This window comes from Xenopus laevis, chromosome 7L, assembly GCF_017654675.1.
Source record: "Xenopus laevis strain J_2021 chromosome 7L, Xenopus_laevis_v10.1, whole genome shotgun sequence".
Lineage (NCBI taxonomy): Eukaryota > Metazoa > Chordata > Amphibia > Anura > Pipidae > Xenopus > Xenopus laevis.
Window position 1 is genome coordinate 104084601 of NC_054383.1, and position 27416 is coordinate 104112016.

The following is a 27416-nucleotide window of genomic DNA, read 5'->3' on the forward strand; positions in this document are numbered from 1 at the left end:
TATTGGCACAAATCGTGTATTTATTCAGCTCACAGAGCACACCATTTCTGATCACAGAATACATCTATCATAACTGATATTCCTTACTAACGGGGACAATTATTTCATAGAAACAACATGACATTCTCATTTAGAAAACATGCGACAGTATATTCATATCGATACAGGATCGTTTCGCCTTTGCGTCTGACGCTAATGTACAAGGCAGAGGAAGATTTTTCTCCTATATCTGTGTTCATCATGAAAATACATATATTATCATTCCAGCTGCTGGAAATAGAGGCAATCCCTTCCCAAAAGAAATGAGGGAGCCATTTCTATCTATAGACAGGCAATAATATGCCTAACAATTAATATAAATATAACAGACATTCAGTCAGTGCTGTACGTTAAATGTTGCAAATATTGCACTACTTCGGGATATAAATGAAACCTACAGGCTATACATTTATATTATTCCACAGGAATGTACAGATTCACTAATAAAGTGTTTCCAGTTGGCAATCCAAAGTGTCAGTCCAGTTACTGTCCGGCATACGCCTCTTATTAACCCTTTCACCACGGTCTCCACAAAACTTTGCTGTTGGTCACAGGGGACTGTACAGGGCACAGCTGATGGGTCTCTCCTGCGTTAAACTGATGACCATGGAAATGTTTCAGCAGGCTTCCTTGATTGTGAACGGACAAGAAATGAAGCGAATCTTCAACACATTTGGAGTATCCCTCCTTGTATGATTTGCCTGACATCTCACCAGCTGTGACAGAAGGAGAAGATGGCGATTAGTTTAGTTTTACAACGATAGATAGATGATTACATAGGATATATAGATGATTGTATAGGTGGATAGATAGATGATAGATAGATAGATAGATAGATAGATAGATAGATAGATAGATAGATAGATAGATAGATAGATAGATGATAGATAGATATGGCACAAGAAAGGACACTTACTTTTAGTAGCTATGTGCTGCTGCAAGAAGCTGACTGCCATTTCCAGAATGTCAGCTTTCTCTGGTTTGGATGGGAGATGATGTTTCTCAAACTCTTTCTCCAGTAACATCCTGAGCTGCTCGATGCTGCTGTTAATTCGATCTCTCCTCATCTTTTCAACCACTGGTTTTCTTATCTGGGGAAGACCATATAAGTATTAGTATAGTACATGTATATCACATAATTGTATTTCAGATTCGAGGTTCTGGGACATGTTACACTAGGGATAAAATAGAAAGTACTATAGGGATAAAAAAAAAGTGCTGCCAATACACTGAAAGATTCAGAAGAAATGAAATGTATATTTCGGTAATAAGAATAAATAGTGTGCATGACTCACCTTTCTAATGCTGTTAGCAGGCTGCTGGCTAATAGTGCAAGGTGCCATTGCGCTCAGTTACTGTTTCGGTGCTGCTGCGGCTTCAGCTGTTTCCTGTCTGACTGCCAGCACTCTGCCTCCTCCATTTATACCCCCAGCCTGCATACTAATGTGTGGGGCTCTGCATTGCTCACGGTTCCCACACTCAGCAGCCAATCAGAAGGCTCCCCGGGATAAATGAAGTGTGTACAATGCAGTGTGACAGCAGCCTAGCATCTGGAGCTGGTATTGTGCAGACACATGAAAGTGTGGGAAAAGCAGGAAAGCATTTAGTGCATCTGCTGGCATATGCCATGCCCCTTAGAATTACCTAACAAGGCTTTATTGGTGGCATGTCATAAACAGAAGATACTGAATGTTCTGTAATAAATAGTAAAATGCAACTAAACGAAATAAAGTATTATATTGCAATAAGTTGTTTTGGCTGTATATTCACAGCAGATGCTATGTTTAAACGTTACTAGTATAATATATAGTCATAGACATCTAGAATTGTTTAAGAGCTACCTTTTATTTGCACTGGTGTTAGCATAATTATTTATTTAAGAAATTGAACTTGCTCAGTGTCTCAGATCTGCAGTTTCCAATTTACCATCCACATCTGCATTTTTAGGGAAGGCACTGCACCCCCAAAATCTGTTCTAACTGTGAGAAGAATGTCAATGGCGGTTATTAATAACTTCATCTATCATACAGTCGTTAGTATGTCTGTATCTCGCTAATCACAAATGTTCGTATTTGCAAGAATAGCGCTAACATTGTTGCCTTTCCCCTCTGCAATGCACGTATTAGGGTAGTGAGAGGGTTTATGGGGTGCTTATAAAAGAGAGGAATGATATTTTAATTCCATTGCATATATACCCCAAGCAGAAGGTCATTTAATAATTGTAACTTGAAAGGGATTCAAACGTAAACCCAATCTACAATTCTTGACAGTGTCATGGGTATTGTCTGTGACTTTGTTATATTATTACTTTGTCTCTGTTAAAAATGTTACAACTGTTAAAGAAAACCTCTTGTTCTTATTGCAAAAACCTATCCCCTTTAATAGATGAAATAAATGAATACATATGCAGAATAAACGCAGCTCCAGTTATTTGAAGCATTCTGGACTCTTTATTTACAGGGAGAGGACTGTTAATATGTTAGTATCTGTCCAACTCCCATCTTTGCATAATAAAGAAGTTATAAAGAGAAGTGTGATGGTTGCAGGATCCCAGGGCAAGTTCAAAGAGTTCTATTGTGAGCTGCCTATTGCCGGTTTCGGGGCTTTCCTTTGATGGGAGCTGGCTAGGAATGGGTGTTATTTGGGAAGCACACACTTTCACACCTTCTCACTGCTGGGCTTTTGATCGCAGCCTGCAATAGACAACAGAGACCATTAATCTGTATGCGCAGCAGTATTTGCGCCTGGAAGTGTGCTGACTACACAACTGTGAAATGTAACACCTGTAGCAAAGGAAGTACAGACTCCAGCTCATAGTTTCTCATTGCCTCCTACTTGTTTATGCGCAGTGGAAATTGTAAGACCAATATAGGAAACTGACCCCTACCTGAGTTTGGAAACCTTTTCAAGTAGAAGGTCTGGGCTTCCATTAGTATTGAGCTTTTGAAGGCTGGAGTAACTGCAATGTTGCAATTTAGAATGTTTTTACCTGAGATGGATGTAGGGTATAAGTGGAGTATATTTCAAAGGGTCGTTCACCTTTAATTTAACTTTTAGTATTTCATATAATGGCTAATTAAAAGCAACTTTTCAATTGGCTTTCATTTCCCTTTTTTAATATTTATTCAATTATTTTGCTTCCCTTTTTTAATATTTATTCAATTATTTTGCTTCTTTTTCTGATTCTTTCCATTTTTCAAATGCGGGTCACTGGTTCAATCTAAAAAAAAACGTAATACTCTGTAAGGCTACAAATGTATTGTTATTGCTACTTTTCATGCATTTTTCTATTCAGGCCCTCTCCTATCTATATTCCAGACTCTCATTCTAATCACAATACTGCTGAAATAACAACCTGGAGAGCTGCTCAGTGAAGGGATAACTCAAAAACCACAAATAAAAAAAGAATAAAACCAATTGCAAATTGTCTCAGAATATCACTCTCTACATCGTGCTGAAAATTAATTTAAAGGTGAACAACCTCTTTAATAACCTCAGTTTGTATGTTTCCCTTATGGAGGATTATGTGCTGGAGGCTTTATTACAACTTCCTCAATTCAAAGGTAACGTTGTAGTTGGCAGCTTTATGCGAACACACTTTCACACCTTTTCCCATTAGGGATCTTTCAGCAACACTCTCAAAAGTGGGTCTGGAACAACAGGGCGCTCATGGGGGGGATGAAAACTACAGTGGAACAGCAAAGTATCTCATTTAATGCTCTGTGGTACATTAGATATTCTCTAGAATTAAAGTTATGATAATAGTACTAAAAACAGACAGCACTGTGTCTAGCAGGCCCAGGTAGCATGGTAATAAGTAATAATAGGCTAAACTTTGCTCTCCATTTCCAGTGCTGATATATTTTATTATGGTTGGCTGTCATATTATTAATCATCAGTCCAATTATACACATGTGAATAACAGTACAGTAGGTCACAGCTTTTCCAAACAGTGTATGTGCTGGAATACTGTAACATGTGTAACTGAAGGTGTTAAATCTTAGTATTTGTCCAATTCCCATTTCTGCATAATAAAGAGGTTATAAAGAGGAGAAGTGTGGCATCCCAGAGCAAGTTCAAAGAGTTCTGGTGTCAGCTGTCTGTTGTGGGTTGCAGGGTTTTTCCTTTGATGGGAGTTGTCTAGGAATGGGTGCTATAAGAGAAGCACACTTTCACACCCCCTGCCTGAGAGTCACTGCTGTTTGATCACAGCCTGCAACAGAAAACAGAAACCATAAATGTCTGTTTGTGCCACAAGTATAAGCAATAGTAGTAGAAGTGTGCTGCCTACAGGCCTGTGAATTGTAACACCTGCAGGAAAGGATATACAGACCCCCAACAGGGACCACCACTTCCACTGTCTCCTGTTTCTCTACACCGATAAATGCAAAGTTTGTAGTTTGTAAGACCAAAATCCAAATGACCCAGTGTCCTGTGCATGGAGGGTCCTGAAAGATTATATTTATATCCTAAAATATATAGAGAAAGAGAGAGATGCAGTAAATAGCACCACACGTCAGAGTTAAGGTGGCCATACACGGGCAGATTAAAGCTGCCAATATCTGTCCTTTAGACTGATTCTCCCCGATCAATATCAGGCCAAAAATTGGGCAGATATCAATCGGTCAAGTTTGATTTTTTTGTACGATCCAGGACCGCATCGGCAAGTTGATGCAGTCCTGTGACCCATCTGAGCCTATTCGTAGTATTGTAATCTGATCGCTCGGCCCCAGGGCTGAACGTTTCGATTCCATCCGATAGTGCCCAGCCATTAGTGGGCATATCAGGTTAAGATCCGCTCGTTAGGCAACCTTGCCAAACGAGCGTATCTTATAGTGTATGGCCACCTTTACTGAAGTTACCCTGGTGCACGGTAAACCAAAGAAAATCTTCCTGTAAAATCTACTTGTTTTTAAAGGTACAATTGGAACATATATAAAAAAAGTTTGAAAAAGGTCCCAATAGGTACCGAAATGTGGGTTCTCCCAGTTGCACGGTTAAATATCAGTATACATTTTTAGAGCAGAACCAGCAGCCACAGGGTAGTATCAAATCAAAAAACATGTATTAGATAAAGCATGATGTGACGTTTTGCTCCGAACTGGGACCTTTCTCAAAGGGACCGAAACATCACGTTGGCTATACATGCTTTACCTAATACACATTTTTTGATAATACCCTGTAGTTGCTGGTTCATACAGTATATATATAACAAGGGAACGTTTTTTTAAAACCATTAGGCGGGGGTGCAAGGTGCAATGAGGCTGTGACCACATAATACATATAGACAAATACAAGAGTCCTCTGCACTTAACCCATTATCAATATATTTAAGACAGAGACATTTTGTGCATCCTGCTACTGAAAAATGCCTTACCCTTTAAACAAAACAGAGATTGTTTGTCCATATATTGCAATATATTTAAGCTGGCCAACTACGTCAAAGTCATCCCATATCTGGCCAGTCCTATGCTCAATTTACATCTGATTCATTAAGAATTCTATTTCTTCATTATACATTTTACAAAGGGACTGTGTTTTACCTGCAACTTACTTGCTGCTTTCAAAGTAAAACTCCCAAACTTGGCTGCCCTTTTATTAGACACCAGTGGGATCACCTGGCTGGTCACTGCTCCTGCATAACTATAACAAACAAGGGAAAGTTGTGCTCACCACTAATTTTTAAAACCATTAGGCAGGGGTATATATATATATATATATATATATATATATATATAACATTCCATAATTCTATAATACATTACATGCATGTATTTATATATATATATATATATATATATATATATATATATATATATATATATATATATATATATATATATATATATATATATATATATATATATATATATATATATATATATAAATACATGCATGTAATGTATTATAGAATTATGGAATGTTCCTTCAGTAACCCCCTGCCCAAGGCATTGTGTTACCTGTGTGGGTAGTGTCTCATTGATGTAGGGCACCAGTGGGTTATTTGAATAAACTCAGTTCATATATTTTGCTCACACACTGTGTCACTATATAGCCCTAAACTGCAGGCTATATTCCAGCTTCCTCAATTAAACAGCAATTGCCTGTACTTGGCAGCTTGGTGCGAACACACTTTCACACCCTCTTCCATTAGGGCAAATGCTGCTAAAGTTCTGATGGAAGGGAGGGGGGATAAGGTATACAGATCAATGGCTAGTCTGCAATTGGACAGAAACCAGAAAGAAGTATTAGCAAAATATGTATCTACTTTACTTTTCTGGAGATATTCTCTACAATTATTATCATGATGAAAAAAACATAGCACATGCTCTGTGCCCAGTACCCCCAGGCAATGCAATTCTAATGGGCTAAAACTTTGCTTCCTGGCACTGATTTATATTGTGGCTTTCTATCCATTTATAATAAATCAATCTAGTTGTACTCATGTGGATAGCAGGCCTCAGCTTTTCCAAACAGCCTGGGTATATGCTGCTGTAATACTGTAAACGTGCTCCTGCATATTAATGAAGTTATGCAATGAAGTGCTACCATTGCAGGATCCCAGGACAATTTCAAAGAGTTCTATTGTGGGTTGTGTGTTGTGGGTTGCAGGGCTTTACTTTGATGGGAGCTGGCTTGTTATAAAGGGTATTTGGGAAGCACGCTTTCACACCTCCTGCCTGAGACTCTCTGCTGCTGCTTTGAAAGGCAGACTGAAACAACCAACAGGGACCGTTAATCTGTATGTTTACCAGTATTGGAAGTGTGCTGCCTACAGAGCTGTGAAATGTAACACCTGTAGGAAAGGAAGTACATAACCCCAGCCCTCAGTTTCCACTGTCCCCTGCTGTTTTTTCCTTACTGTGAAACTCAGTGTTTAATGGCTCAGAACCCTACAATATTACAGTATTACCCTACTCACTGCTCTGTGCTTGAAGACTCTGTGCTTATAGAGCAGCACCCTGTACTAACTGCTCTGTGCTGGGAAACTCAGTGCTTATAGGGGAGACTTAAGATGGCCATACATGAGAGATCCGCTCATTTGGCGATGTTGCCAAACGAGCGGATCTCCCTTGATATGCCCACCTTGAGGCGGAAGCCCGTCGGAGACCACAAACTCAGGGCAATAAGCTGCCGACTTGGTCTTGACCTGTTTTACCAATGCTTATTGAAATTGTATATAAATTAGGGCCTCATCAAACCCCTATACCTCCTGGCCCCCCTGCAACTGCAGGATCTGCTTCCTCTGTATTTACACTCCTGCTTATACAGGCAAAGTTTATAAGAGAAGAAACCTGTACTTATTGTATTATTCTTATAGGGCTCTGATACCTACTGCTCTATTCTGAAAACCTGCTGCTTTTTGCTCAGAGTCTTAAACTCAATTTACAGTGCTGTTAAACACAATCACTAAAAAGCAATGCAGCAAGTACAGGAGATAGGACATTGCCGATCAGCAGAAGAATCATGGAGAGGCCTCCGTGCTCACACCAGGGGGTTAAGTTCTAACTTCCCGAATTGAACTAAACATCTCACAGCTTTGTGACAACACACTTTCACACTGTCCCTCGTTAGGGCCCATAAATAAGAAGTGAGACTGAGGAAAGCTCAGGGTGGCAACTGGATGGGGAGAAATAAACAGTATTCCTGTTTTACATTAGCACATCTAAGACATTCTGATAAAAGGAAGGTTTTAGTTTTGAAAGAACTCTCATTGTATCCATCTCAGAAAATATTTCTTCTATAGAGTCCACTGCACAGGGCTGTGAGCAAAACTATTATACATTTGACATAAACACAAATTTTTCACCATACATTGCCCATAAGAAATGTACTCTTTAAATAGGAGTTATGGTGGCACAGTTTTTCTTAGTTATGTTTTGACTCTTTTTTTTATAGTGAGGTCAGTTTAACAACACTGAATTTGCTCTCATATTAGTTTAGTTTATTTTAAGGATTGACTTACCAATAAAAAGTCCATGATACAAGGTGCCAGTTACACCCTTTGGTGTGCCAAAGGATGTTAGATCTATCATCCAAGGGATTCAGGGGAGAAATAACAGATTAGGAACTAAAGGATGGGAGGAAGGGAGCCAGTCAGTGCCTATATCACGCAGAATGCATAGGGCCATTGAAGATGTTTACCTTTTCATCTAATTAAAATAAACAGTGTTTTTTACTTCATACTCATGGCCCTGTGGAGAGTGTCTGTGGGGGGGGCCTCTGATAGTATTGCTTAGGGAGACAACCAGGGACCCTAATAATAAGGTTTCCAGAAAATGTGCAAAATCAGGTAGATTGGCTTCATTGCAATGACTTAAAATCTGTCCTCCCTGAACAAACCTATAGCACACAATGAGCATTACTTTACAATACACTAATGGCACATGGGCATTTTAACCTCTGCTGCCCTCCAGTGGTGAATAGTGGCAGTCAAAAAAATATATATATATAAAGTGCCCTAGTGGACATATGTGGGTCAGTGACTATGGTACTTTTCATTTACCGGTAGTAATATAAGGACAAATGGCAGTCAACAGTGGCATTTGTTGTCAGATTTTTTTCCCCGGAGGGCTCTCTTTCATTCTATTCCACCACCAACTAGGAAGCCAACTGTGTTTTGAGACATACCCAAAACAGATGCAAAAACAGAACAAATTACTTGTCCATACTAACTGCCAACGTAAGTGGTTCTGTGGCTATTTTACCATGCAAGTTGTGCCCCAAATTGTACAAATCAGTCATTGGTTTAAGTAACTGAGGAGTCCTTTGCAGTCAGACTATAAACCCAGCCAACATATTGAAAAATTGATTAAGTAGGCCAGTAGGGTATTTAAGTGAGCAAAACAATCATTTTGGAGCCACCCACTGAGAAATGATAGCAGGTTTTTTTGGAGAAGCACTCAGTACTCCTCTGTTTTGTCCAGAAAACATGAAAATGTACATATTTGTGCATAAAAACACTTGTTGTGAGTGGTGCCTGTTGATTTCCATTTATGTGAATGACACACAGATAGGTAAAGGTGTTATGCCATAGGTATTAGAGACAAATGGTTCTCACAATATTATTTCACATTAAACAAGTTCTGGGATTTCAATCAGAGCGATGTCAGCATAAGTTAAAAAAAAAATCAGGGTACATAGAGGGATCTGTGCAGGAAAAGTGTCCAATAAAGGGCCCAATATAGATTGGTACATGTTTGCTGACAATATTCTCCAAGTCGCCCTCCAGTGGCCACACTACACAGCAACCTCAGTGCAGTATAAAAAATCATTTGTGTGGACTTTTCCCCGGCTGAGAGAAGTGGATCTGCCCTGTTCCCACACACAGTGGAGTGGAGGTGAAAATGTCTGTATTTGGGCCAAACTCCGCATGCACGTGACTTCACACAAGCAGATCTAATTTGAATCAACAGGGGTGGGCCAAGGAGCAGATCTGCTTCCCTGAAATAAAATATGCAGACTGAGAGCAGCAGAGCCACGGCGAGGCAGCAAGAAGAAAAATTTACTCGCGAGGGGGTAGGGGGCCGGAGGGGGGTTACATCTTAGGCAGGCCCCCCAGTCTGACGCTGGTTACGAAATTTTGTTACCATAAATTCTCTGTGAAAATTCACCAGTGTATTTTCCTTGTACAATTTACGCCATATTTGGGATATTAGCACAAAGAAAGTAATGTAGATAATGAGATGCAAAAGTAGCTGGTTCATCTTAATAATGGTAGTTTTCCAACTTGAACCTGGTGAAATTCCTCTTGGCAAAAATGTATTTTATTTTAACCTTAATAAAGTCCAATTACGGCCTAAAATCATCGCTGTTATCCAGGTCCTGCCATATGTATCAAATAAAAGCTTTTTATTTCATTGAAACTAGGTGCTGTACATAAATCTTCTACAGTATTGGAATGGACTGGCCATTAATTGTACGTGCACCAGATATTACTGAATGAGAGGGTATTGGAGTTGATTCTGCTAACCTTGCAAAAAAATATATATATTTTTTTAATACATTTGCATATATTTGAAGTTTTGCCCTGGCAAAATGTCTTCTGGCAAGAAGATGTGAATGTGTACCAGTGCAGAAATGAACGTAATACACCAAAACTTACTTGCACTTTAGTAAATTGCTGATGCTGAGTGAATTTTTATTTATGGCAAAAATACACCAAATTTGAGCTTACAAAATTTAGTAATTATGCTCCAAAGTATATTTTAATCTAAACATTAAACTACACCATAAATGGATGCATCTAATATAATCTACTGTGTGTGAATAGTCCAGTAGCCTGCCATGAGACTGAAGAGCAGTTCACATTGGCCTGTGAGATGTGACACCTGTGTGTAAGGGAAGGAAAGGTGAGAGAAGGAGGGGCAGGAGACGTGTCGGTATCTGCTCATCAAAGCAGTTCCCACAAGATCAAAGTCTTTCTGTTACATTTCTGTGAGAATCTCTTCCTATGCATAACAACAGCATTAGGTATTCAACATGAGGCAAAATCTGTAGATTGAGGCCCACAAATCCAGCCATAAAATCAGATCCACTTTATAAGTGGCACTGGCATACTATGTCAGAATATTGCCTTGTCTTTAGCTAGGATGCCAGTACTGTACATAAGACCGGTGAAAAACAGGTGACATACCAAGACGGGCGTTAGAAAGGACCCTGTTCCAAGGCCTGCACTCCAGCCCTTTACTTTATAATAATCATATAGGGGGGTCATTGGGTTTTTAACTAAGGCTGCTAATACCATTATTGCAATACAGGAGCAGAGCAGTGCATTGACAATATTGGTGGGGACATTTAAACAGAGTAAAGGTGGCCGTGGACAGCCAGATCTGCTGATGGACAAGGGCAGTGGCCACCCACATGCTGGGCTAAATAAGGCAGATTTGATTTATCTTTTAGACCAATGATCAGATCATATAGTTCTATGGATGCTCAGAGTAGGACTGGTGTATCCAGCACCCTTCTGCAGTGTGACTGTCAGGGCCCTTCATGTGAACTGAAGGGCCCTCCACCCAGCGCCCAACCTTGCACTGCTCCCAGCTTGCCCCCCATGCATTTGACTGCAACAGCGCATACTTCCCTCCTCCCCTGTGATTGGGTTCAGCCGGGGGAGAGGGGGCAATCTGGAAGGGGGACCGGGTCTGGGTCAGTGGGGCCCATGAAGGTCAGATCCTACCAGTTTTTTTCCCGGTGTCCTGCCAGCCCAGTCCAGCACTGTGTATGTCCATTGGAGGAGGAATCAATGTTCCATCCTTATCCACTGGGATTTTCAAACTGTTTTTCATTTGACTTTAATTTTTTCAGAAAGACCCAAAGTCACGAAAGTTGAAGTCCTGAAGCCACAAGTTCAATTCCTCTGAACACCAATGTGTGGTTTTTTTTTTAATCCCCTGGCCACCAATGTATTATTAAAGTTTTTTTAAAAAAAATATTCTTTGGGGCCCCAATTTTCTTTAACCTGTAAGGGGGGCCCTGGCACCAGTGTTTTTTTTTTTAACTTATAGGGGGGCCCTGGTCACCATTAGCTTTTTATAACTTGTGTGTTGGGGGGTTACCTTTTTTTTTTTAAGTCTGTGTGGTCTTTTAACTATGATATAGAGTTGGCAGGATCTGGGGTTGGGGCCTGGGGGCCGGTTGAGCAAGGCCAAGGGGGCCCCGAAAATTTTGTTGTAGGGGGCCCTGTGATTTCTAATTGCGGCCCTGGTTGTGTGTGTGGGGGTGAAAGTTTCTTGCTGGTATTTTACTATATGCAGTCACTGCAAGTGATGTATCAGCTCTCCTTTCAGCGATAATTGTAACATATAGACCAATCTGTCTGCAACGCACAATTTCTGACTATTGTAAAATCCCATTCTGTTCTGCACACTTCCTGACTGTTATTCCCAGACTGGAATGCACACTTACCGACAGCTGTAAAATCCCAGGCTGTTATGCACACTCCCTGCCTGTTGTAAAAGCCAGTCTGCAGCACACACTTATTGATCAGTGCTAGATAATAGCTTGTAATGCACATGTTATGTAAAGTACATGGGCTATGCAATACAAGAGGCTTATGGATTCATTTATCAAATTACAATATTTCTTCAATTGCTCCCAATGAGGTCAGGGTAAACTACAATGTGTTTTACTGACCCAGCCCCAATAAAAAACACTTACTGTTAGAGCAATGACATATAAGGTGATTTTTGGCACTTTGAACACCCTGTTTTTTTTGTTTTTTTAAATAAACCACTGTGGGCATGATCTGCATATGCCTGTGCTTGCATTGACTGCTATGGCAATTAATTAATAAAGAAGCATCTGCAGGGGATTCTCACAGTGATTCCCAATGGGGAACATATAGGGTATGTTGGCACTGTGTGCCTTGTGTGGTTTACTTAGTACCATAGCCCTTAGGCTGCTAAACACTGTCAGCTGCAAGATGTTTAAAAAATTTTTTTATGGCTTTGTGCCTTTTTCTGGTATGCGAGCAGTTAATTTATTGTTTTATACCCTGGAATATCTGCAGGATCAGTAAGTGACATGAGCTGTAAACAAACAGTGTCTGAGCATTGCAGACACAAGCCCAGCAGCCATACAAGCTCTATTAATAGTGATATTTAAAGGCTTAACGTCAATGTTTTGATAACAACAGATGTGAAAGGAAGAGCAGGAGATCAATTAGCCTGTGTTGTATGGCTTGGTGCTTTCCCACACTCTTCTTCCTCCTCAGTTTTATTCCAGGCTCCAGATGCACTGCTGTCATGTTCCACACTTCCATTGTCTCACTGGCCTCTCTCATTGGCTGCTGAGTGTGGGAACCTCCAATTCACACTAGGCTGCCAGTACTAAGCCTATATAGGGAGGCAGCTCCATTCACAGATATCAGACTGCCTGACTAGAGACACAAGGATTTATCTGCTGCACTATGGCTCCATATAGCAACAGGATGCACCACATGGAGAATAACATTGGCAAAGACATGAGAAAGGTACAGTTTGATTCTTTCTTATTATAGTAGTATGCTCTTAACAAATAGGTTCCTACTAAACGGATACCAATGAGTTTAAGATATATGGGTTTATTCTACTCCCAACTGTGCCCTAGCATTCAAGCCAGTTGTAGTGTAGGGCAGAAACCTGCCCTTGGTCCCCAGGTTCATAGGTTGCTTAGGATTGTTGTAGTTAAAGGCTGTAAATATCAATACATTTGAAGTAATTCAATGAATAATTAGGAAACATATTGCAATTGATATAGTCCATTGTGTAAATATGCTGTAGGTGCTACCATCCCTGCCAACTGAGAGTGTTTTTCTGTATGATGGAATTCTATGCAATAATCCTATTAATAAGCTTGGTTATGGTTTATTTGCCCTTAAATATATATTAAAGGATGAGGTCATGTAGAGAATATTTCTTATTTGCATCTATGAATATGCCTTAAGTTTGCCACCTAGCCATAAGTAGAACGTCATCTTTTAGTGGTAAATAGATATAGATCCAGAGAACACTTTTATTTTCCTCTATAGATTTAGCATTCAGGGGTATGCAAATCAGCCAAACATCTGCATGATAACCCCATCCAGTGATTGACTCTTATTTCCTATAGTCAACTGAAATACAGAATCAGAGAATGCTAAATATGGATATATATTCAACCATACACAGATCTGGGTATATGGTAGCTATGTGTACTAATAGGCTTTATTATATTTATATCTCCAGATAAGAAAACCAGTGGTTGAGAAGATGAGGAGAGATCGAATTAACAGCAGCATCGAGCAGCTCAGGATGTTACTGGAGAAAGAGTTTGAGAAACATCATCTCCCATCCAAACCAGAGAAAGCTGACATTCTGGAGGTGGCAGTGACCCTACTGAGACAGCAGCTACAAAGCATGGCCAAAGGTGAGTAATTACATCCTTTATATTAAATATATATGTGAATAAATAGGAACATTTCAGTATAGTTCATTTTTACATAGACAGCAAAGGTTAATTTATTTCCTTTTTTTCCATTATAGCTGTGCCAGCTTCCAAAAACATTTTACAGTCATCAGCATCAAAGCATGTTGAGTTCTTCACCACTAACAAACTCACAGTTGCAGAAATGGATCTGCTGGTGAATGCCCATGAAAGCCAAACAGCAGGAGAGAACAGGTGCTGGCCACTGACTTCTTCTCAACAGCCCCCCAATAAGCAGCCCTCTCTGGCTTATAGTAATGTGGATCTATGGAGACCTTGGTAAAGAAATGTCTGGACTCAGAACAATTCTATATCCAGAAGAACAAGTAGACTGACTTTACTGGGACAATGTTTCCTGCTAGACTAATAGCTCAGTTATTATGGTATATAACTGACACTACAGGACCAATAAAGGCTTGAGATCACAATGGGGTTGGGGGTTCCTACAGCATGGGTAGCAATTCAGCCCTTCTAATATTGCTGATCCACAACTCCAGAATCCAACCATCCTTTGGCTGTTGAGGTTGCTGAGAGATCTAGAGGATTATACTGCTCTTCAGTTCAAGAGACACAACACTAAAGTATAAGTTACTCTGTAGTATATATATATATATATTATTTTTTTTAATTACAAATTTTTTCCTTTGCACTTTTTAATTCCTGCTCAGGGGCTGTAATTATATAGGAAAAGAAACTACAGAAAGCTGAGAGTGCATGGAGATCTGATGCCTAACTATTTACTTGTTATTTTATGCTATCCCATACAGGAGAAATTGTTCTTATATAGCCTTAGTGCTCCTGTTTTAGTTCTATTGGGTTCTATTACACCACTGTGTACTGGGCTCAAGCATGTTGAGGACTTCTTTATATAGTAACTTGTTTCCCTGTCTCTATGCAACCATATTGTTTTGCCATGAGTTCAGAGCGAGTCCTTCAGTAGGCTCGACTAGAGACTAGAGATGTAAATTAATTGTTTGCCTTCTGTGAAGGACAAAACTCCTGATTTCCTCTGCTTTTCTTACGTGCTCTCTCCCTAAGATTCTATCAAAGGGACCTTGCTGTTCTTTTCTGTGAAAAGGAATTTGTTGTATTCATCGCACTTTCAGAATTATATTGTATACAGATCTAGATGCATGTAATAAAATGTTGTGGAAAAAAAAGTGGAAGTGATACTTATTTTGGTAAAACTTTTAGGGGATGGGTTGCAAGTTTAAGGTTGGTGGCAGACGGGGAGATTAGTCGCCAGCAGAAAATCTTCTCTACTTCGGGCAACTAATGTCCCCGAAATGCCTTGGAAATCTGAAGTGTTTCTTATGCCATGTCGTGGGCGATTCGTATTCTTGCCGGCGGGATGGCATAAGAAATGCTTCTGATTTCCGAAGTTGCTGAAGTTGGCTTATGAGGAAACTTCGGCGACTTCGGAAATACGAAGCAATCCATATGTCATCCCGCCAGTGATTCGTATTCTTTCCGTCAGGAAGGCATTTAGGGGAGATTAGTCGCCCGAAGTAGAGAAGATTTGTCGCTGGGCAACTAATCTCCCCATCTGCCACCTGCTTCAAAAAGACTAATATAGTTTATATAAACAAGCTGCTGTGTAGCTATGGGGGCAGCCATTCAAGCACAAAACAAATAGTAGATAACAGATAAACTATGTAAAATTGTATTTTATGCTACAGGTCTTATCTGTTATCAGCTGTGTATCCTGTGCCTTTTCTCCTTTTTCAGCTTTGAATGGCTGGCCCCATAGTTACACAGCAGCTTGTTTATATAAACTATAGTAAAGTTGCTGAAGCAGCACAACAGTGCATTATATTGTAATTAATTTAATACACTTTCATTTGTTGGTGTTACTGTTCCTTTAATCTATCAGCACAAAATGTAACCAGTTAAATTAGTGCAGCATGTGGGGTCCCTGTACACACACATCCTAAAGATGAAAACAGGGTATTATGAGCTGTGCATTTCCATTACCCTTAATGGGTAAACCCATCCCCCACAAAAAACTTTCCAATATACATTAATTACACACTTATTTTTTGTTACAATAATTTTTATTGGAAAAATATTTTTTTTTTTCATTTGTATATTTAACAATCAGATATATATATGACATATCAAATTATATTAATCTTAAAACATTCGAATAGACATAAATCACAACATTTAGCTGAGCATACATTATATGTAATTTAACTTTGTTAGAATCTTTATTTATTATTTTTATTATTTATATTGTCAAATATTATTAATCATTTCTATATTCTATATGTTTAATCACATCTTTAATTCGATTTTTTCAATTTTTATTACTTCCAAACACAGATCATAGGATTATTTAAAATTGTATGGTACTGTAGTTCAAACTTCAACACACTTTGATAAAAATTTTACTTTCCTACACATTTATTTTTAAGGTTTTTTAACTTTTTATACATGAATTGCAGTTGCAAGTAGTACTTTTCAGTTATGTAAAACAATGTAGCATAAGTCACCAAGACAAGCATGTAAATCAGCTGCTTCTGCTACATTGTTTCAGATTCTGCTACATTGTTTCAGATGTCAGCCATCAGGGATTCCTTCAATTGAAATTACATTTAGACATTAGTGACATAACGAAGTGGTGAACGCTGGCGAAAATTCACCAGCATTAAGTAAGTTTGATACTTTGCCTACTTACTAATAGGTGATGGTGAAAATACGCTAGCGAAGGAGATAGACTCTAGCGCAACTTTGCACTCTAACGCCAAGCAAATTTTCGCCAGGGCTAAAGATCATTACTACGCAGATTCATTAAGAAGTTGATTTTACTGAACGTTACCTCTTACAACAGACTTGCCTTCGCCAGCTCAGACCTGGCCAAGTGCAATAGAGTAGTCAATAAAGTCACATTTTTTCCAAGTCCCTAAAAATGCTGATGTCTTTTCCATTTTCATGGGTGATAGGCTGCAAAAGGACAAATTTTTTTTTTGGGTTCCCTGCTTCCCCCCTATTTTTCATAACATATTGCACATAACCTATACTCTGGGCACATGTGTAGGGCAATAACACATCTCTATTTGCATTTATTAAGGCTCCCTGCGCTTGTGTAGTTTTATGTATTTGCTGTAACATATACATCCATTCAAACTTTAAGTGCCCGCCGTATGCAAATTCCCCTTCACGAATTTTCGTTTGTGCAACTTCGCTACCTTTCGCTTCGCTGAGCGCAACTTTGCATTTTAGTGAATTTGCAGAGTACTGGCGAAAATTCACAGGCTAAGTGTGGAGAAGCCATCGCTGGTGCAACTAGAGGGCTGGCCTGCACCCCCTGACATTGCACTTTACACCTTGTGTTGGATTTTTTATCTGGTTCAAGGTCCACAGAGCAGCCATTGTCCCTGGCAGAAGTAATTCACGGATTAACACTAAGGGCTAAATTTTCTTATGCTACAGCACATGTATGGGCATTGTACTATAAAAAATGAAATTATACATAGCTTTTCTTGTTGGGTAGAGCACAATGAGTCTGATCACCTAGTAAAGAAGTAATTTAACTGTTTTTAATGATAATGTGCGCACTTGGGCCCACTGAAGCCTCTAGATGCTATTTATGGGTGCTTAAGCAATGAACACTACGACAGTCCGTAAGAACAAACATAAGTATTTAAAAATAAGACTTTTTGGAAAGAATAAGCTGAGTAAAAATGTTTTAGTGAACATGTATTTGAACAGTATGTGACTGTAAATACTTTACTACTACAGTGTACCTTCCCATAAGACTCAGTCTCTGAACATACCACTAGATGGAGCTAGTAGAATTGTATGTGTTGCATGTATGTTCTAAGCAACTTCACAATATGCATTTATTATACATGTTCAATGGCTTTGAAGATATTTGCAAATGTAATTGCTATTGAAAGCAATATCTGTTTGGCACATTATATGTTATGTACTGCTGGTTTTAACTCCTCAAATATTCTAACAGAAGACAGCTTGAAAGAGAACTGACTTCAGCTACATTGTAAGCCAGAACCAGAGATCAGAAAGGGATAAAAAATGAAGTGTTGTGTAGTATGTGTAGCGAATAGAACAATACAAAGGTATGGCTGCTTCCAATTCAACATACATTGTCACAGGCAATGCAGTTCACGTTTAAATGCCGTGAAGTTTTGCACATCACCAAAATTTAGTTAATAGATGCTTCATTGGCACAGAAAATCATGATGTAGGGGAAGCTCCAAATGTGCACCCCTTTTTTTATCAGTGAATGTCAAGGAGGCCATGCACAAGCTAAACTGTATTGTACCCTAACCCTTTAGCCCATGGGCTGTGAAGACAGATACCGTTGCTCTCATCCCTTTACAGGGATTGTTCACCTTTAAATTAACTTTTACTGTGCTGTAGAGAGTGATATTTTGAGACAATTTGAATTTGGTTTTCATTTTTGTGGTTTTTGAGTTATTTAGCTTTTCATTCAGCTGCTTTCCGGTTTGCAATTTTTGCAATCTGGTTGCTAGGGTTCAATTTACCCTAGCAACCATGCATTGATATAAATAATAGACTACAATATACAGTAAGTAGGAGAGGGCCTTTAATAAAAAGTAGCAATAATAATACACGTGTAGCCTTTCAGAGAATTTGCTTTTAGATGGGGTCAGTGACCTCCATTAGATAGCTGGTAACAGCCAGAGGGAAAAAAAAATAAAACTATAAAATATAAATAATGAAGACTAATTGAAGAGCTGCTTAGGGTAAGGACACACTGGACGATTTGTCGCCAACGTTTTTAAAAAGCAAATCGCGGCGACATATCGCTCATTTTGTCTCTGAACAAAAACAAATGAAAGACGCCAGCTCCTGTGCCCACAGCGCGTTTGTGAATCGCCTGTAGCTCTAAAACGCACTGAGACCCTTTTCCGAGCGATTTATCAGAAAAAGCATGTACGCTATTGACGCAAGAACGCAAAGATGCCAGGTTACAGCGGGACGCACAAACCGTTTCCGGTTTGGGTGGAGCACGTACCGCACAGAGTAATGGGATACAAATCGCTCTGTGCCAATAGTCGCTGTGAATCGTCTGTTCAAAAAAGACGATCGTCTTGTCGCCGCGACTTACTTTTTTAAAACGTTGGCGACAAACAGATGCTAGCAGTGGCAGAATGGGGAATTCTGACTTCTACAGCAGTAGCACTTGCATTAGTCATAACAATGTGTTTGACACTCTAATTGATGGGGCTGACTGCTGGGCATTGACAGGACCATGGCAATCGAAATATCCACTGTGCAATATACCTGCATAATTCCTACCTGTAATTCTTCAATGCACAGTAATAACAGGACCCAACAACAAGCATTACATGGCTGTGTAAACATCACACAACCACCATCATGTTTAAAATTTTGCAAGAGGTATTGCAGTTTGGAGGCTTTACTGTGCAATATTTCCCCTATCATGGTCACCAGCAGGGAACACCTCCCAGCTTGTCGTTTTTTTGACAGCTCAACCTGCAGTCCCTCATTTGTACTGGAAAAACCTGTTTTTCTCTGCACTGAACAGCCATAAAAAGAAACAAAGTTTCTAACAACAGCCACAGCAGGAGATAAGATACTTTTGTATCAATTTCGAGATAAGCAAATAAGTAATTGTAACAATATTAGATAACAGGTCCCTTGGGAAAAGGGCAATTCACCTTTATTAGCAAAACTGTAATAACTGGGAAAAAAAACACAGAAATATGTTCAAACTTTCATAACCTGCCAAATTTCGTAAAAGGAACGTGGTAATTCTGGGGTGTAGCCACAAAAATTGGCGTGGTAAAAAAAGTTTTGCCACGCTACGCGTGCCAACTTTTTTGTCCCTCTTTTTATTTCCAAAATGTTGGGAGGAATGCCATAGACCTCAAGACATCAGTCCCATGGAGATTGTGCTCCCCTTAATATCTTTTAAGAACTCATTGGATGCCATTAAAGGAACACTAACACCAAAAAAATGGAAGCGTTAGTTAAAGGAAAACTGTACCCCCAAAATACTTGAGCAACAGATAGTTTATATCAAATGAAGTGGCATATTAAATAATCTTACTAGCATATATATATATATTTCAGTAAATATTGTCCTTTTAAGTGTGGAAGCAAAAGACAAAACTCTGTCTATTAATTGGCTCATGTGACCTAACGTATGGTTTGTTTGGTTTGTTTGGTTTGTTTGTGTGCACCTTAAATCATACAATCCCAGGGGGCGGCCCTTATTTTTTTAAAATGGCAATTTTCTATTTATGATTACCCAATGGCACATACTACTTAAAAAGTATATTATTATAAAAAAGGTTTATTTACATGAAGCAGGGTTTTACATATGAGCTGTTGTTTGCAATATATTTTTATAGAGACCTACATTGTTTGAGGGGTATAGTTTTTCTTTAACATACAATATACTGTTAGCATGCACTGGTAAATGCTGTGTATTTGCTTCAGAAAAACTACTATTGTTAATATAAACAAGTTGCTGTGTAGCCATGGGGGCAGCTCTTCAAGTTGGAAAAAAGAAGAAAAGGCATAGGTTACATAGCACATAACAGATAAACTCTATCCAATACAATGGTGTTTTATCGGTTATGTGCTATGTAACTTGTGCCTTTTCTCCTTTTTTCCAGCTTCAATGGCTACCATGATGGCTACATAGCAGCTTGTTTATATAAACTATAATAATCTTTCTGAAGCAAACACACAGCTTTTACCAGTGCAGAGAAACAGTACATTCAATTTTAATTACGTTGATACACTTTCAGTTTTTGCTGTTACAGTTCCTATGATATCAATGCAAACATTCATGGGGATGTATCCTCCACTACTAGCTGGAAAAATGCTGGCAGAGAAAACACACCAGGTTAAGCTAATGGCACACAGTGTGTGCCATTAGCTTAACCTTGTAGAATGGACATTATCCCAACAGAAATAAAAAAAAAATGGTAGCTTTGCCAATTCTCCAACAAGTAGGGACTACAAAACCTTTCCTTACAATTGCAATGAAAAGCAGTATCTCTCTGTCACTTTCTATTCTCTGCTCTGCTAATTAAGGCTTTAGAAACAATGTAGCAGAAGCCTGCAGCAAAGAAACAAGCAAAACTGACTTCCAAGGGGTCAATGGGCTCAGTGGTGCACTAATTGCTAAATAGTTTCAATATATGTTTATACAAAATTGCCTATCCCTAGAGTTTAGTCGGGTGATTTTGCTGTGGGGTCAAGTAATTTTACATATTGGCCACTATAAGGGACAAGCAGAGCTTACCCATTAATTCAGAGGTTTATTATGCAGTATCAGTTGATGCTTATTGTGCTGTGTATAATATAGGATTAAATGTGAAATGCTGATTTGATGTGAAAGAAAGTTGTCAGCAAACCCCAACACTAAAGACACTGGAAAAGTTGTGCTGGAAACTGTATTTCAATGCCTTCTGGGGGGGGGGGGGGGTAGCACAGCACATTTTGATCCGGAACAACACAAAGTACTGTAAAGCACTTTTCCTAAGGACTGGCCATTCCAGTAGACTTGTAATTATACACATTAGTGCAAATTACTAGAAACCCAACCACCCTAGATAGGTATCAGTTCACAGTGTGGTACTGAGTAATGAAAAAATATATATAAATCCATGCATGCATACAATAGAGCTTTGGACAGGCCTTCATTGTTCTGGCTGTGACATGCTATGACTCCCCCTAGCAGCAATAAATAATACCCCACCAGAGCATTGTGTGGGACTGCAGGTTTCGCTGGTATTTAATGAGCTGATTTCAATAGGCAGAAGGGAAAAAACCTTTTCAATTAGTGTATTTGTTCAACAGTTGTCTTAAGGAAGGAATTGTGCTATGCAGGGATTCGGGGACTACAAATTCTGTTTATAAGTGACATAAGGGTTTATTAGCCTTCTATACACAGTAAGGGCTCTTACACATGAGCGTTCTGACCTGCGCTCCCCTGCGTTCAGTTTTTTGGCGTTCAGCCGCAGGGGAGCGCAGGAATAGACGCAAGTCATTATTTGAAATGGGGCTGTACTCACTCAGGTGCGTGTAGGCGCCGAACGCAGGTTCAGACGCAACATGCTGCATTTTTCCTGCGTTCGGCGCCTACACGCGCCTGACTGAGTACAGCCCCATTTCAAATAATGACTTGCGTCTATTCCTGCGCTCCCCTGCGGCTGAACGCCAAAAAACGGAACGCAGGGGAGCGCAGGTCAGAACGCTCATGTGTAAGAGCCCTAAAGCAGTAACACATCGTTTATTATATGCAAAGAACATGGTTTTCTGAAAACATTATCATATTCATATTAAAGGGGATGTAAACCCAATTATAAAACAATGCTTAGTAGAATGTAATTTTATGCAAGTTTACAGTATACATTCATCATATTTTGAAATGTTATTTGTATTCTGTCTGCTTCTGTCCTCTGCCCATGTGTCTCTACTTTTTGAACAATGCAGCAGACCTTACCTTGTACCTTTCTTGGCTGGAGAAGAGATGACTTCCGCTATATTGTTTCAAGAGTCAGCACAATGAGTGCAGAAAGGGACATATACTACTTCAATAGCATTTACAGCAGTTACATTTACAAACCAACCTGGGGCATAACCATAGAGGGTACAGGAGCTATAGGAGGCACTGACTGATAAGAAGTGTCAATATATATTTATGTAAAGTGTTTTATTTATTTATTCCCAGTCTTTAAATGGGGACTGGCAGCCTCTAGTAACGCCACTAGAACCACGTTTAATTTCTTATAATGAACATAATGAAAGGACACCCTCACCAAAATCTGAAAATCACAGGTTGCCTTATTAAGTATTTAGGACAAGTGGAGGCAAAGGGATAACCTAGGGTTTATTGTAGTGTGTAAATGGAATATAATGAGAGAAATAAGAGCTCACGGCTGTCACAAAATGATGCATCTCCCCCTTATCTCCCATCTCCAGTCTGAGCTGCACCTGATCCAAATGAACAGTCAAGATCCCAGGTTATCAATCTGTGAGCCTGTACAGATAAGATAGTGATGTGCTCATTGTCCTTAATGCTAATGTGCTGCTGGGAAGTGTGGGAACCTTGCAGCAAAGGCAAACTCATCGGAGAGGCTCATCTGCCTTGCTTGCGGGCCATTTCACTAAGAACACCCACATTGTAACATTTTATTTTTATCAGCTCTTTATTCACAGAGAAATCTAGCATGCAACACATGTGGATTAAACCCCCAGGGCATCCTACTGAATTTAGGGGGCTGACCAGGCACCCTCAAAGCAGCACTTGTTAGCTGATATTAAAGAAACTCCTGCACCCTTTAACTATAGGACAGCACAGAAATGTAGGTAGAGTATAGCTGGGCATACACTGAAAAAACTGAAATAAAACAACATTTTGTCAGGAATATATAGAGAAAGGGGTGCAAGAGTGTGCTCATCTAACAAGCACTTGCTCCTCCAGGGAAACTCAGTAATGGTGAATTTTCATCTGATGCAAGGAGCTGAGCCCAGCATTAGGAGGCCTTAGATGAGCCATTAATGATATGCAAGTTTTGGGATAAGTAGGGAGGGGCGACACCTATGTGCCTCATAATACATTAGCCGAAGGTCTCTTAGCTCCTTTTTTTAAAGGGCAATACCTGTATATATATATATATACTGTATATAGTGCTTTTGTTTTTTATAATATAAAGACAAGTACTAACGCATACTAACATGAACTTTTTTATGCTCTAGTTCCATTTACTGCATTATGTGTGCAATGCTGTTTTTATTTTGTCTAAAGCAGCAAAACCTAGTTAAGGAAGGACTACAAGCAAAATAATACAAAAGGAGGTACAACAAGTCCCTATACCCTCTGACAGCAAGCTTTCTACTTTCTAGCTGTAGTATCAGAAGACACTGAGAGTTGTATTTCCTCTACAGCTAGAAGGTTGTAGTATGTATGTCCCTAATGTTTGTCAATGCTAAGCATATTCTCTCTCTCTCTCTCTCTCTCTCTCTCTCTCTCTCTCTCTCTCTCTCTCTCTCTCTCTCAGAGTGATCTGAGCTCATTTATTGCAAAAAATTGTACTGGATGGACCTATATGTATGCTGTACTATGAGTAAATAGGTGCACCAGGGGCTCATGGTGCATTATCCACACCAAAGGAGAAAACCCCCTTTGGAAAGGTGACTGTGCATTGTTGTTGACTGGTTGACTGTGCTAATATAAACCCACCAGTGTGTGCCCCTGGCTTTACGCTAGAAGCACACCACACCAGGCATGCTGCCACCTAATCTGGTAGAGATAAAGTTAAAGAATTTAGGAGCAGCTAATAAGTCCCTTGTTCTCTGTATTTAGTTGCAGTTATTTTTAAAAACATGCTGCAAATCTCTAGTGGCACAGATGGTGTCTGCTTCATTGGCATTTTTACACCAGGGGAGTAAAGTCAGATTCTCACTGTATTCAGTATGCATTGACCATCATGGTGTCTGCCTCTTATTGCATGCCAGCTGTGGATTTCAGTGTGAAAATGCAAACTTTAGGGCAAGGGTACACTGACTGGATCATCCTCTTCCCTCAGCCTGTGTTTGGTACGTGGGTGGAGGAAAGCGGTTCTGCTACTCTTGACAGGCACAGCATAGGCTTGTGTGGAGCTACACTGAGTGGATTATGGAAATCAGTGTACCTATGATACCAGGGCCACCATAAGTAGTCAAGGGTCCCATACAACCAAATTAGTAAGGCTCTCTCCCTGCAGGGTGCCCAGCCCCAGTTATTTACCCATATATCACCTGGGTACAAGGTATTGCAAACATGTTAAATGGTACCTCGGGGCCACTGTCTACATGGCTACACCCTTGATCCGCCTCAGCCACCCTATTATATAAGCCCTGCCCTTTCCATGGCCCACACATTTAATGCTTCTTGGAACCCTCTCTACCACATGTCCTCTGACTGGATTATCACCTGTACCCCCTTGCTGGCGGCCATGGCCTTTCAAGTGCGATGAGGACCAAACAGCCCCCGACAGGCCAAATAATAGGTTCTGCACTATGGCAGAACCTATTATTTGGCCACAGTGCAGAACCTATTATTTGGTCTGTTGGGGGCTGTTCTGCACTATGGCCAAATAATAGGTTCTGCCGTAGTGCATAATAGGTTCTGCACTATGGCAGCTAACAGTGCAGTTTTAATTAAAGTTTGAGGGGCCTGTGTAAATCTAATGGTAACTTTAGCCCACCACAAAATACTCATCAATGCACAACTGCACTCTTGCATTTAGGCAAATAGTTTTATACAGGTACAGTTATTAGCAAATATGTTGCAAGGTAGAAAAATCCCAGAACAACTATAGGCAGAAAAGCTTGGTGGTTCGAGTGAGTGTAACACTGGAGCACCTAAGTGAATGAAACCATAGCCGATAAGCAAAGAGATTTGACTAGAGCCCAGGATTTACCTACTGAGCCACTCCTTCTTTGCGGAAAAGAACAAAAGCGTGGGAACCACTAACATGGAAAAATCCTAATTTTTTAAGTGGCTTTTCACAAATTGCTGTAGGTTCAGAATGAACATTCAGTAATTATGCTAGTGATCAACTGAATGACATTGCTCTGGCTAAACACAGTGGATTTTCTTGGGATTAGGATGATTTCAGTTGTCAGATTTTAACCCTTTATATTGCTGATGTAGCAGACATTAGCATGGCATACAGAGCGCTAATGGTACAGGATCCATGATCTACAATCCATGGAAAATGAAGCATGTTCATTGCAGGTCTGGCTATAAAGTACATCACCATACTTGTGAATCTGTGCCATTTTCGGACTACTTGTAATTTCTGCACTTGCTGTCCGTTGCATTGTTTTCATGTGGCAAATGGTTGGCAGGTTGGCATTCACATGGATTTATGGAAAAGCCAGGCATCTATCTAACACAGATTTGTTGGAGAAATGGGGTTGGGTTAGATTTGTTAATGACTTTTTCTGTCATTTTACAGGAGATGATTCACATTTTTTTTGGCAATAGGTTTGGCACATGTTAGGTTTGGAATAAAATAATCATTTGGAAACAGATTTGCACACACACACGAGATTATGCAGTCGAGAGTTAACCCCTTTTTTGTGCCACCAGAAATATCAACCTTTAAGGGGGGACCCACTCTTCATCAGAATTCCCCCCCCTGAAACGTTGATATTTCTGGTGGCATAAAAAAAGGGGTAACCTCCCCGACTGCATGATCTCATGTGTATGCAGATCTGTTTCCAAACGATTGCTGTTGCTAAGGGACCCAGCCGGGCCAACGGAGGACCAGCACCACCGTTGCAGTTTAAGTGGATTGCAGGTATGCGGCGGAATAATAACATTTCATTCAAGGTTTGTAATAAAGACAGAGAAGCCACAAAATAGGTACTTAGCAGCAGTCATTTTGATGCTTTTGCAAATGTGGGGGTAGCTATAACATGATTAATTCTGATAACCGTGACACACAAAACTGCCAGCAAGCCTACCAATCATACTGTATCATGTGCCTCATAGCACACTGAGTAAGTTTTGCAAGAAAAAAACACATCTAATTATATATTTTGCTTGTACATGGGGCCCAGAGGAAAAAAGCAAGTTATTTCAAGAGAAATTAATCATTCTGCATTATAAAAACCATACTTCCCACATTGCCATAGACACAGTTCCAGGTGTTTTGTCGACAGCTTTTCTCAGGATAAACAATAATGATAAATAAACCAAACACCAATATCAAACTGCCAGCAGTAGCCATCTAAAGGGGACCCTTCAACCCCAAAAAATTATTCAAAATCCTATTTTATCACATTAGTCAAGCAAAATAAACTTTTTTTTTTTTTTAACAATACGTGTTTATTCAGATTCAAATGTACACACTTTAACAGCATATCACTGATCAGTATACGTTGTACAATGAACAATGTAATATGAAATGCCAGCAATAAACAGAAACAAATCAACCTTTGCAGTGTCAGTTATTTACAAGTACTACATACATATTCTAGACCAATAATAGTGGTACACCATGCAGTATAAGACACATACCCCTTAGCAGGAGTCTTGGGCTCCTTCCAGGTCCAACCATACCGCCCATATGTTGTCGAATTTCTGGGGGCAGCCCCTCCGAAGGTACGTTAATCTGTAATAAGGAATCGCTTTTTCGATCAGGTTCTCCCAAGTGGAGAATTTTGGGCCCCTGTCCGATTTCCAATGTATGGCTATCGTCTTTTTTGCATACATGCACAGTAAAGTGACCAATGTTCTCTGACCACGTTTGGGTGACACCTCTTCCACCTGATTAAGTAACATGACCATGGGGTCAAGCGGGAGAGACATTCCCGTTCGATCGTGTATACATTCTGCCACCTTTCCCCAAAATCGTTGAGACCTTGGGCAAGTCCACACTAAGTGCAGAAAATCTGCTGGGGAGTATTGG

The 27416-nt window shown here is 39.7% G+C and overlaps 2 protein-coding genes across 2 annotated transcripts; one reads left to right on the top strand and one right to left on the bottom strand.

The window, feature by feature from the left end:
- hes5.8.L (hairy and enhancer of split 5, gene 8 L homeolog) lies at positions 1-1484 on the bottom strand. Its single transcript, XM_018226139.2, has 3 exons — positions 1335-1484; positions 956-1130; positions 1-755 (listed from the first exon to the last, which is right to left on the bottom strand). The coding sequence occupies exons 1-3, from the start codon at positions 1380-1382 to the stop codon at positions 556-558; spliced, it is 423 nt and encodes a 140-aa protein (XP_018081628.1). The 5' UTR covers positions 1383-1484; the 3' UTR covers positions 1-555.
- Positions 1485-12872: 11388 nt separating this feature from the next.
- Positions 12873-15460, top strand: hes5.9.L (hairy and enhancer of split 5, gene 9 L homeolog). The gene is made up of 3 exons (XM_018226138.2): positions 12873-13012; positions 13746-13926; positions 14043-15460. The coding sequence occupies exons 1-3, from the start codon at positions 12950-12952 to the stop codon at positions 14264-14266; spliced, it is 468 nt and encodes a 155-aa protein (XP_018081627.1). The 5' UTR covers positions 12873-12949; the 3' UTR covers positions 14267-15460.
- The last annotated feature ends 11956 nt before the right edge of the window (positions 15461-27416 follow it).